Here is an 11724-nt window from a genome sequence, read left to right as displayed (position 1 = left end):
AATTTTAGAAATAAACTATTGAGGGAATAAAATAAATTAGTCCATATTATCCATTATTTAATAATATTTATTTGATTATTGATTTTCAAAAATCGTGTTGTACAGTATTTTTTTAGGTTTAGTAAGTAAAAAAAACTAAATAGAATACATACACTTTTTAAATAAATGTTTTTTTCCAGCAAACATTTTTATTATGTTAATAATATATACGTTAAGAAATAGAAATGTGGCATTCCTCACCAATATTTTTTCTGCTTATGTTATAACCGTCAAGAACACCAACAATAATATTGTAATTACTTCCAGGACCGAGACCCTTAAGGGTAAAGGATGGTTTATTAAAGGTCTACTTATTTATAAATAAAATAAAAAGTAATTTTGCTTTTTAAAAATTGTAATTATAATATAGAATCTTACCAGATGGAATGTAATCATAAAAGTTTGGTATTTATTGATTGAGAACATCCAATTTTATTACAAGTTGCAATTTTGAAGTAGTAAACATCAGGTTTAAATGTGGATGCGATATTTAAATCCTTATTGCATCTTAAAATTTCCTTATCGAAACAAGTATTTAATGAGATGCACATTTGAATTGCATACCACAATAATTCACAATTAATATTAGTACTATTGTGCAACTTTATAGTGGTTATATTTTGTCGCTTTGGGAATAAAGTATCCACACTGTGCAATGTTATATCAAAATCACTTTCTTTTGGTTTAGCAGGTGTGACTAAAAAAAAATATGTTTATAAAGATTAAAATGCAAAAAAAAAATTTTTTCGTTATTAAAATGCAATCAAAGAAAACTGCAATGAGAATTAATATTGCTGTATAAATAAAAATTATACTAATTCTAAAATCATAAGTTTACATCCAAACCTATTTGATGATGAGCAATGCATGCATCCTTGGCAGTATGAATATTAAAAGGTTGATTGTCAGTACCAATGACAATGAAATTAATTTTATATCCATCATTGACAGAGTTCTTAGAAAACCAAATAGTTTCGTAGTGCTGCGTGAAAAACATGATTATTTGTTGTACATTAAATTGTCGCAAAGAAAAATTAAATTTATTGCACAATATTAGATTATTAATGAGAAATATTTTGCTTCTTACAATGTCTGACATATTCCTTGTTTTCATCCACTGGATTGTGCATGAATCATCCGTGGTTTTTAATACTCTGTAGAATAATGGTGTTGGCTCTTTCATTTTTACTAAAATTCATGAAAAATTAATTAAGAAGAAAAATTGAAAGAATAAACATTAATTACTATTGTTTCTAATAAATTTCATCAACTATGGAATGTATAATTATAGAAATATGAATTACAACCTATAGTATAATTTTTGCTTCTTAATAATGCAGAACATCCTGTACTTGTATGACAGGACTGGATCATAATAAAATATGTTCCTGGTTCGAAATAATGAGGACCGACTGTATAATTTCTGCATGTTATTCGATCATGTACTACTGAAATATCTCCTTCTTCTTTCTTGTGAATAAAAACATTGTATACTTTTTTACAATCTTCGTAAATTGAATCGTCAATCAACTGTATTTGGACAACTCCATAGTAAAATGAAATATTAAAAGAATTCACTGAAGGTTTTTTGGGTATAACTAATAATAAAAATGAGAAAACATAAGAAAAGTGTAATAATGCAGTTTCTAATACGATTAATAAGTACCTTTTACAGGGGTAGTTCTACATTCTGTTTCAGCAAACGGTGACAGTTGTGCCTCCATTGTAGAAACGGAAAAGGCATAATCGTTTCCAGGATAAAGGTCATAAATAGTAAAAGGTTTTCCAGAAGAAGCAAAAATATATCGTGTTTTAATATTTCTGTCGCCCTTGTCGATAACTTGTATGCTGTTAACCATATCTTTGATCGCATTTGTTGGTTTCTTCCATAGGATTGTGCATGTTGTGTCCGTAAAATTTAAGACCTCAATTGGTCTTTCATAGTTGCCTGCTATGTATTCTCTAGTATCTATAGATTCAGAAATTCCCATTCTATTTTGAGCCTTAATTCTAAATTTATATTTACGTCCTTGTGTGAGATTAGTAAAATGATTGGAATTAGTATCTGCATCTAAGACTGCTGTTTCAATAAGATTTTCAGTATTTCCATCTACTTGAACAAACTGGATACTGTATCATGTCGATATTTCTTGCCAATGATAATGCTCTTTTCTAGTTAAAATTGCTTCATTCTTCTCAAATGAAATATAAAACATATTCTCTTTCGGTTTTTCAGGTCCGCCTAAAATATGAAATCATTTCTATTAATGTTAATTTTAAGTAATTTAAAATAATTGCTGTATAAATATTAATGCTGATGATGAAAAAATTTTCCCACTGGATATCAATTACAATTCAATATTTTTTATATTGTTTCGAGATTTTTGAATAGTATGCATACTGTACTTCTCTGTAGTAACTTGTTTGCTCTCGTAATATTCATTTTTACTTTTATCAACAACTCGAAAACTATATTCAGTATTTGGAGAAAGTCTAGAAACAAAGATAACTAAAGTATCTACAGCTTGCATGTAAATAACATTATTGGTTTTTGCAAATGAAAAATTATTTTTCTCTTGCATGTCAACTATATAATTTCTTTCTAGATATTCATCACTTTTTACAGGAATTGTTAACCAGACTTCATGTTTCTCGACCTTGTAAACATTACTATTTCGAACAAGTATGTCTGTAACACACAAGTTTTCTTATTTTCTGTGTACTTAAAGTAATTTTCCTCAGCTGAAAATTATTAATTTGTGTTTTACATATAATTTCCTTACTTACCGTTTCCATCTCTGTCCACTAAACATGAACTATCACACATAATTTTGGAAACAAAAAAAATTGTGATAAAAAGGAAAATTAATGTTTGCATTTTTAAAAACAAATTTTTTCAAGACAAGTAAAAATGATTGTGGGCTTGAAAAACAAAATGTGATCTTGTGTAAATGTAAACTGCATATTTTTTCTACAAGTTTCACTCGCCTTTTTATAGAAGTGAAAACCGGAATTTTATTTTATTTCCTAATGGTTTTTTTATCAAGATGCACGCCAACGTGTAAAAAATAAAAGTTCAATCATAAATTTTTAAAAAATAATACTTATGTTTTAGACACTTAGGGTATACTTTCGAATCGTCAATCATTTTGAAACTCACTATACTAACGTAATTTTGTGCGCTGATTACGAAGATCATAATGAAAATTGACCACTAGCTCATCTTTATTGGGAAAACCATAAAAATAATGGTTTTTTGCAATCAACGACTCAAAAAATCCCTGAGTAACAAGTTTTAAACAAATTCGTTGAATTCTTAAAAGTTCGGCCGCCATATTGGATTCGCCATTTTGAATTTAGCCGTTCTGAACTTTAATACGAAATCTTTTACAAAAAAAATCTTAAAAGATCATCAATATCTGTTCTGCAGTTATTTAATTCTCTATTCTTAAATTTATAAAAAATTGACGTCTATAATTTATAAATAATTGTATTCAATTTTTTAAAAAATACTTACCCAAAGATATAAAGACTCGAGATTAATGGAAAAAGTTTAGTAGTAGATGAAAAATTCGGTACATACCTGCAACAGAAAATAAAAATAAATTATTAACGAGATATTTCCGAGGATATTTCATTATGAATTTAAAAATATTAATATTTTACAAAAGGGAATTTCATCAAATTGTATGTTTTTAATAATAAAGACATTTGAAATCTCAGGGAAGAATATCAAAATTGAAACTGATATTCTTGGGGAATTTTAAAAATCATTGAAATTCACCAAGAACTTCAGGGTTACTTGCTTTTACGGGAAGCCAGCATATTGGCTTCGTGCACAAAATTTGGAAGCAAAATATTCTAGTTTCCTTCGCATGTCTACAGATGTAGAGGGCAATACAACTTGGTACTAGTTTTGAACTTATTTTTCTAGAGTCGTGACTGCTACATGCAACTACATCAAATTACAATTGTTTGTATCTGTCGGTATTAAAATAATTTGTCGAATGTATTTTAAAATTTGTAACATTTTAAAATCTAAACAGTTCTCTGTTATTTTTTTCCCTTCAAATGATGCTGTAACTTTTTTTGAATATTTAAACTCAAAATATGTCCAGTCTCCTAGTACTTTTCGGTTATAAACAGTATTTTTGAAAAAAATTTGTAATATCTTAAAAACTGTTCTTAAAAAAGACTTGTTTTTATATTAAAACTACAGTGTACACCTCTTAAAAATAGTTATTTTTTTATAAATTCAAATTATTACTGTCTGTGATGATTACGAAATGGGAAATTTGATTGATCTACATTGTTAAATAGTTGAAACATTATAAACAGAAATGAAGCGAATGACGCTAATGAGAAGCACATTGTAAATTTACTGCGCAATTATCACAATTTAATAATGTATATGATTTTAGGACTATTGTTTTGGGAATGTAAATAAGCATAATACAATTTCAATGCCCACTGATTTTGACAAAATCAGACTCTCCGAATTATAAGGTTGTAAAATAAGTTAATTCTCGTTTAATATTTAATTACATTTATTTCATCAATATTTTATAATAACGAAGCTATCCAAAAACATGTGCCTTACAACTAAAATTCTTCTGCAAATAGGATAGATTATTCTAAATAATTTAAGAATGAAATTCGAAACAAACATCGTCATTCTTAACAGATATTTTTAATAATATAAATCACGATGGATTTAAAAAAAACATACTAATAATTTATAATTAAAGAGTATGACATACGGTCCGTATAGTATTTAAAGCTCTATCATTATTGTAGAAAACACCAACTTCAATAATATAATTACTTTTAGGATATAATTCATGAATTTTATAAATTGGTTTAACAGAGGATTCAATATAATGGTATGTATTAAAAGCCTCAGAAGATGATACACCCTCGATATAAGAATGAATATAATACAATATAAAGTGAGTTGTACCCTTATGATTATAACCGTTGTCTTGAAAACTGGAACTACTTCTTGGTATTCCCCATTGGATTGTGCATGTTGTATCCGTAACATTTAAAATTTCAATTGGACCATCCGGTCCGATGAGGTAGTCTGTAAATTGAAATATTTATTATAAATTCAGAAAAATTTCCTCCTAAAAAAATTCTTTTATATAAATAAGAAAGAATTTTAATTTACACACTAAAAAAATGTTGGTACATGACAGCCACCTAATGGACGTTCTTACCTGATGGTATATAGTTTATGTACAATTTGGTATTTATTGATGGAGAACATCCTATTTTATTACAAGTCCAGATCTCAAAGTAGCAAAGCATAGGTGTTGCTAAAAGTGTAAGATTTAAATATTCATCCTGACATCTTAGATTATTTCTACCGAAACAGTTACTTTCTGGAATGCACATTTGGATTGAATACCATACCTCACAATTATTATTAGTACTATTGTGCAACTTTATAGTGGCTATATTTTGATGCTTATAGGAAGTGAGCTTTCTTTTGTGAACTATGATGTCAAAATCACTTTCTTTTGGTTCGGCAGGTACAACTAAAAAATATACAATAGATTCAAAAACATGAATGTTTTATAGAAATTAAAAAATTTGTCCCTTATAATTTGATAGATTTAAGTACCTCCAGTATGGTAAGCATCGCACGCATCCTTGGCAGTATGAATATTGAAAGGATATTTATCAGTACCAATGACAATAAAATTAATTTTATACTTTTCTTCAAGGCTGTATTTAGAGATCGAAATAGTTTCATTACGCTGCAAATAAAAATTTAGTATTATTTTTTAAACTAGTATTTTCTATTTCAGATTATTATTCCGCAATGTACCATAAACCTTGGTCTTTAACTATCGACAAATGCAAATTTCTTACAATATTGGACATATTTGGTTGTTGTTTGGTCCACTGGATTGTGCACGATAAGTCTGTAGTATCTAATACTTTGTAAAATAAAGGTTCTGGGTCTTTACGCTTAACTGAAAATTATAAAAGATTTAGAAAATTATATTTTTTTCAATTAATTTAGAAGAGATTTTATCTATGAAAATGTTGTGAAATACTAAGGAATACCTATTTAACTTAATACCTATTTCGTAATGTTTGGTCCCTAGAGCTTGGGAACATCCTGTAAGTGTATGACAGGCCTGGATTACAACGTAATAAGTTCCTGGTTCTAGATAATAAGGACCGACTTTATAATTTTTACATGTTATTTCACCAGCTACTACTCTAATATCTTTTTTTGCTTTCTTGCTAATGTAGACATCATATCTTAGTGCACAATTTTCGAAAACAGAATTGTCAGTTAATACCACTTGGGCAACTCCATCCTCGAATGAAATATTAAACGAATCGATGGTAGCGTTATGGGGTCCAACTATAAATAAACATAAGAATTTATTTAATAACAGTAAATAACTAATAATTTACCTAATAAAATAAATACCTGTTAAAGGTGAAGTGTCGCATTCTGTTTCCAAATAAGGTGAACCTTTTACATTTTCTGCAGAAACGGAAAAAGCATATTGATTTCCAGGATGAAGACCATCAATTGTAAAAGGTGCTCTCGAGTAGGAAGCATTTATAAAACGTGTTTTAATATATCGGTTCCCCCTGTCGATAACATGTATCAAGTAATCAGTATCTTTGGTTGTATTTGTAAGCTTTTCCCACTGGATTGTGCACGTTGTATTTGTGGAATTTAAAACCTTAATTGGACGTTCAAAGTTACCAGCAACATATTCTCTAGTTACCAAAGGTTCGGAATATCTCCATCCATCATAAGCCTCAATTTTAAATTTATATCTACTCCCAGACCTGAGCCTAGTGAAATGATTCGATTTAATTCTACTATCTAGATTTGCTGTTTCTATAAGTTCTTCGGTTTCTTTATTCACTGTATAAATGTGAGTTAGGTACACTGGCAGCAGCTCTTCCCAATGATAATGCTCTTTCATCGTTAAAATTGCTTCATTCTTCTCAAATGAAATATAAAACAAATTTTCCTTCGGCTGATCAGGTATGACTGAAAAATGTAATATTTAAGGAAAAGTTTCTATTTCTATCGTCTTATCTAATTCTATTACATTATTGATCGCAAATCCTAACTGGAAAACAATCGTAAAGCAATATTTTGTTGTTTTAGATTAATAGGATGATTTACGTACTGAAAGCTTTCTCGGTAGTAACTTTTCTGCTCTGATAAAAAGCACCTTTACTTTTATCAGTAACTCGGAATATATATGTAGTATTTGGAGAAAGTCCAGAAACAAACATAACTAAAGTATTTTCGGCTTGCATGTAAATGACATCATTAGTGTATATAAATACAAAATGATTTGTATCAAATACAGTAACTAAAAAATTAGTCTGTACATATTCATCATCTTTTGCAGGTACCATTAACCAGACCTTTTCCTTCTGGACCTGATAAACGATAATTTGGCCCGCAAGTGAAGCAGGTTTGTCTAAAATGTTTATAGAAATTAGAGGAAAGGAATTTATCATTCGGTAGTAATTATATTAAAGGTGGAAGAAGTTAACAATCTCTCCGTATCAAATTCTTGAATAAACTCTTGAATTTAACTTTGGAGATTAATAAGTTATAGACAACAAAAACAGTAAATATTTTTGTAACATTTTGCTATATAAGATACAAATTAATGTATACCAAATGTTCTGACATCATTGCTCTCGAAATAAACACCCATGACTTTATCAACAATTCGGAATCTATATGTAGTACTTGGTTTAAGACCACTAACGTATGCAACTAAAGAGTCTGACAAATTAATATAATAAACATCATCAGTTGAAGTGAATGTAGAAAGGTTTTTCTCTTTTACTAAAAGTAATAGATTAGTTTGTATGTATTCATCCTTCTTTAAAGGAATTACGAGGCGAACTGTTGATTCTCCAATATCGTACACATTAATATTTCCTTTTTGTGTAGCATTTTTTTCTGTAATTAAAATATTTATCAACTAAAACAGGTTGTTGACTTTAAGTTGCAGTAAAATATTAAGTCATTCAAATTAGAATTGTCACAATCAAAGTTCTAACATATGGTAATTCTGTGATTGATAAACATTTATTGGGCCATCCATACCTTTCGAATATTCAGTGTAGAATTCCGCATTAATTGTTTTTGAGGATAACTCATCGTTGTCCATAACACCAAGTATAATGTTGTATTTAGTGCTTGGTTGCAGATTATCAATCGTCATATATGTTTTAGATACAACAAATCTGTCAAAAATTTCTGAATTTAAATCACCATCTATATGATATTTAATATAGTATTTGTTATATTCGGCACTACTTCTAGGTTTTGTCCAATGAATTCTGCATGTTGTATCAGTGATGTTTTGTACTTGTAGTGGACCTTCTGGTCCAATAATTTGGTCTGTAATTTATTACATTTAGCTTGGATTTTAAAAAGTAGTGATTAAATTCTGTATCTAATTCTGCATACCTGATTGTTTATATGTTGTGTACAGTTTGCTTCTTATTGCTGTAGAACAACCTTGTTTATTACAGGCCACAATCTCAAAATTGTAGTTACCGGGAATAAACAAGTTTTCATAATCTACATATTCTTTCGTACAAATCAAAGAATCTGGAACTCTTAATCTGAATAAAATTACTGGTACCCATAAATGAAATTTGTACCATATGTCACAGTTTTTATTAGCACTCTTATGAAGCTTGATAGTGGCTATCCTGCCATTTATAGTAATGTCAAAGTCATCTTCTTTCGGTGCAGCCGGTACGACTAGAATTAAATCCAAAAAATGATAGTTTAGATAATTATTAATATTAATTAATAAAACAAATAAGATTAAGTCAAATTAAAAGAAAAGAATAAAGATAATTTCATACTTTTGGAATGATGAGTGATGCATGCATCTTTAGCAGTATGGAAATTCAGAACATGATCATCGGATCCAATGATAATAAAATTAATTTTGTAGTCATCATATGGAAAATCGCTTGAAAGCGTAATAGTTTCGTTACGCTACAAAAAAATTAAATGCTACAGTAACTGATAATTTAGTTTTCATTGCTTACAAAAAAGCATAGTTTCTTACAATGTTGGAAATATTCGGATGTTGCTTTATCCACTGAATTATGCACGACTTGTCCGTGGAGTATAATACTTCATAAGATAAAGGTTCAGGTTCCTTACATTTAACTGTAAAGTATTTATTAAAAAGTAGAAAACACTAAAAATTTCTAGCAACTTAGCCTAAATGTTGTAAATTAATTTATACATACCTATTTCGTAAACTGTGCTCCACACTTCGCCAGAACAACCTATTTCATTACAACTCCGAATTGAGACATAATAATTCCCCGGATCAAAATAGTAAGGTCCGATTGCGTAATGCTCGCACGTTATTCTATCGACTTGATTTAACCAGGAATACCTTTCTTTCTTATAAATAGAAACACTGTAATATTGGGCACAGTTTTCAAAAAGAGAATTATCATTTAACTCTACTTTTGCAATTCCATAATCAAATGAAATATTAAATGAAGTAATATTAGCATTATCCGGTTCTTCTGTAAATAGAAATTTAATATATAAGTCTGTAAGTAAAATATATTTTATATTATAGAAAAATTCAATACTTCTGAAGTACGAAGTGTGGCATTCGATTTCTTCGTAAGGCGAATCTTTGGAATTTCCCAGCGAAACCGAAAATGCATATATATTTCCAGGATGAAGACCATCAATCGTAAAAGGTATTCCAAAATTGGACGCATTTAAAAAACGTTGTTTAATATTTCGGTCCCCTTTGTCGATAACATGAATTACATAATCCCTATTATTAGAATTCTTATCAAGATTTTCCCACTGAATAGTACACGTTGTATTCGAAACATTTAAAACTTTAATTCTCTGCTCAAAACTGCCTGTAAATGAAAATATTATTAAATTTAATTCTAAAAGTGTATTCTTCTGATCAAAAAGTAATTATGATCGTTACCTGCAATGTAATCTTTTGTGACCATTTCATCAGAACATCCATATCTATTGCAAGTCTCGACTTTAAATCTATATGTAAAATTCTTGTGGATATAATCAAAATGAATGGAATTAACTATTCCATTAAGGTTTCCTCTATTAAAATAACGCTCATTATTTCCATCAACTTTATACATCCGGACGTGATACACTGGTGTTGATATTTGCCAGTGTAAATGATCTTTCATTGTAAAAATAAATTCATCCCCAACATACGTAACATAAAACATACTTTCATCCGGTTTTTCAGGTTTCCCTGTAAATTAAAGCTTATATTAAAAGTTAATTTAACAAAGAAGTAATTAAATAAAAAATGTAATACAGCTTGAATATTTTAATAATTCTTCAAAAATGGGATATTATAAAAAGTAAAACGTACCTAAAGCTTTCTTTGTAGTTACTTCTGGACTCGTGAAAAAAATCCCTTTACTTTTATCATCAACTCGAAATCGATATGTAGTGTTTGGAAAAAGATTGGAAACAAACATAACTAATGAATCTAAAGCTTGCATGTAAAATACATCATCAATATTTTTAATTTCAGATGTACTTTTATTTTCAAATGAAACTAAATAATTAGTTTTTATGTATTCATTTTTATTTACAGGAATCACTAAACGGGCTTTTAAATCTTCAACATCGTACACATTAATATGCCCTCCGAATGTAGCATTGTCTGTAAATCAGAATTTTATGTTTATTAATAAATGAACATGCATGGAGATTTTTCCTCGAACTTAAAATTCCATACTTTTCGTAATATTCTATAAATAATTTTTGTCAACATCCACATGAAAAACAGACTTTTTATGACCCCAGGGAACTTAAAAACATAATATTTTGTTATGGAAAAATTATTTTTTAAATAATACAACAAACAAATAATGAAAATTGATCAATGTCAGTAAATATAACACTGCTAGTTAACAATGTAGTTTTTATAAATTTCTTTACTTACTGCCTTCAATTTTTCCAGCTGAAATTTTTTTAGCAACCACAGTTTTAAACAAATAAAAATTAATACAGACCAAAAAGAAAATTAATGATCGCATTTTTTAAACAAACACAATTTTTCTTTAGCAAATGTAAAAATTATTTAAAAGAAATGTTCCGTTTTTCAAGTTATACTCTTCTTTATATAGGGTAAAAATAAATATTAAATGTTATTCTTCCACGAATTGATAATAGACAAAATGCACGTGTTCCATATTTTCGAGAAAAAAATTTTTCATTTATCTTTAATGATAAATATTTATTTTGTATTTTACTGTTTCAAAACTTTTAAAAAATGTAAATTCTACATTAGTTAATAGCAAAATAATTTTTTTATTCTTACCACAGTAACTAATAGATTCACATATAAATGTTGTACATAAAGCAAAAATAAATATAGAATTCATTTTAATACACTCAGTAAGTCATAACTCCAGGTGATTTGAAATTTAGTAACACACACGGGATACAATTTCGATTTCATATGTATATATACTGTTATCAAGTTTATTAATAATTGACATATTTTGTTTGCTAATAAACATTTGAAAACTATTTCAGACATTTTTCGTTTGTATTTCATCATCTATAATTTTGTCTTTTATTATTTTCGTTAACTCATGAATATTACTCTACATTTCTAATATTAAACTGAA

General features: G+C 28.1%; 3 protein-coding genes across 13 annotated transcripts in view; all 3 read right to left on the bottom strand.

Annotated features, from left to right (window-relative positions):
• Window positions 1–11724, bottom strand: part of LOC122498227 (neurexin-1) — a 413730-nt gene that overhangs the window by 242668 nt on the left and 159338 nt on the right. The window lies entirely within an intron of this gene.
• On the bottom strand, window positions 160–3055 carry LOC122498231. Of its 2 annotated transcripts, XM_043605881.1 has the most exons (8): window positions 2827–3055; window positions 2441–2728; window positions 1706–2281; window positions 1347–1637; window positions 1127–1227; window positions 886–1021; window positions 418–736; window positions 160–316 (listed from the first exon to the last, which is right to left on the bottom strand). In XM_043605881.1, exons 3-7 carry the CDS (start codon window positions 2028–2030, stop codon window positions 432–434), a joined length of 1158 nt encoding a protein of 385 aa, XP_043461816.1. In that variant the 5' UTR covers window positions 2031–2281; window positions 2441–2728; window positions 2827–3055; the 3' UTR covers window positions 160–316; window positions 418–431. The 2 variants fall into 2 exon arrangements, with proteins under 2 accessions (XP_043461816.1, XP_043461817.1); XM_043605882.1 differs by lacking the exon at window positions 1347–1637.
• On the bottom strand, window positions 4569–11211 carry LOC122498223 (titin-like). 2 transcript variants are annotated; one of them, XR_006301212.1, is made up of 18 exons: window positions 11034–11211; window positions 10455–10751; window positions 10038–10331; window positions 9679–9963; window positions 9322–9609; window positions 9135–9238; window positions 8926–9061; window positions 8519–8818; window positions 8153–8449; window positions 7715–8005; window positions 7212–7511; window positions 6491–7069; window positions 6131–6421; window positions 5917–6020; window positions 5666–5801; window positions 5455–5579; window positions 5259–5357; window positions 4982–5122 (listed from the first exon to the last, which is right to left on the bottom strand). XR_006301212.1 is itself a non-coding variant. In XM_043605858.1 (17 exons), the coding sequence occupies exons 1-17, from the start codon at window positions 11125–11127 to the stop codon at window positions 4782–4784; spliced, it is 4458 nt and encodes a 1485-aa protein (XP_043461793.1). In that variant the 5' UTR covers window positions 11128–11211; the 3' UTR covers window positions 4569–4781. The 2 variants fall into 2 exon arrangements, 1 of the variants encoding a protein (XP_043461793.1); XM_043605858.1 differs by having other exon boundaries at window positions 4569–5122; window positions 5259–5579.

Source organism: Leptopilina heterotoma, unplaced genomic scaffold (assembly GCF_015476425.1).
Source record: "Leptopilina heterotoma isolate Lh14 unplaced genomic scaffold, ASM1547642v1 Lhet_144, whole genome shotgun sequence".
Taxonomy (NCBI): domain Eukaryota; kingdom Metazoa; phylum Arthropoda; class Insecta; order Hymenoptera; family Figitidae; genus Leptopilina; species Leptopilina heterotoma.
The sequence above is the reverse complement of the archived record's forward strand: the minus strand, read 5'-3'. Positions and strand labels throughout refer to the sequence as shown.

Excerpts from the sequence above, each read along its gene's own strand:
- LOC122498231 (XM_043605881.1), bottom strand. The coding sequence starts at position 2,030 with ATGGGAATTTCTGAATCTATAGATACTAGAGAATACATAGCAGGCAAC. Across the intron at positions 1,228-1,346 it reads AAGCAAAAATTATACTATAG|TAAAAATGAAAGAGCCAACA; the intron begins GTTGTAATTCAT and ends CATGAATTTTAG. Across the intron at positions 737-885 it reads CATTGCTCATCATCAAATAG|TCACACCTGCTAAACCAAAA; the intron begins GTTTGGATGTAA and ends ATTTTTTTTTAG.
- LOC122498223 (XM_043605858.1), bottom strand. The coding sequence starts at position 11,127 with ATGCGATCATTAATTTTCTTTTTGGTCTGTATTAATTTTTATTTGTTT. Across the intron at positions 9,062-9,134 it reads ATCCGAATATTTCCAACATT|CGTAACGAAACTATTACGCT; the intron begins GTAAGAAACTAT and ends ATTTTTTTGTAG. Across the intron at positions 5,580-5,665 it reads CGATGCTTACCATACTGGAG|TTGTACCTGCCGAACCAAAA; the intron begins GTACTTAAATCT and ends TATATTTTTTAG.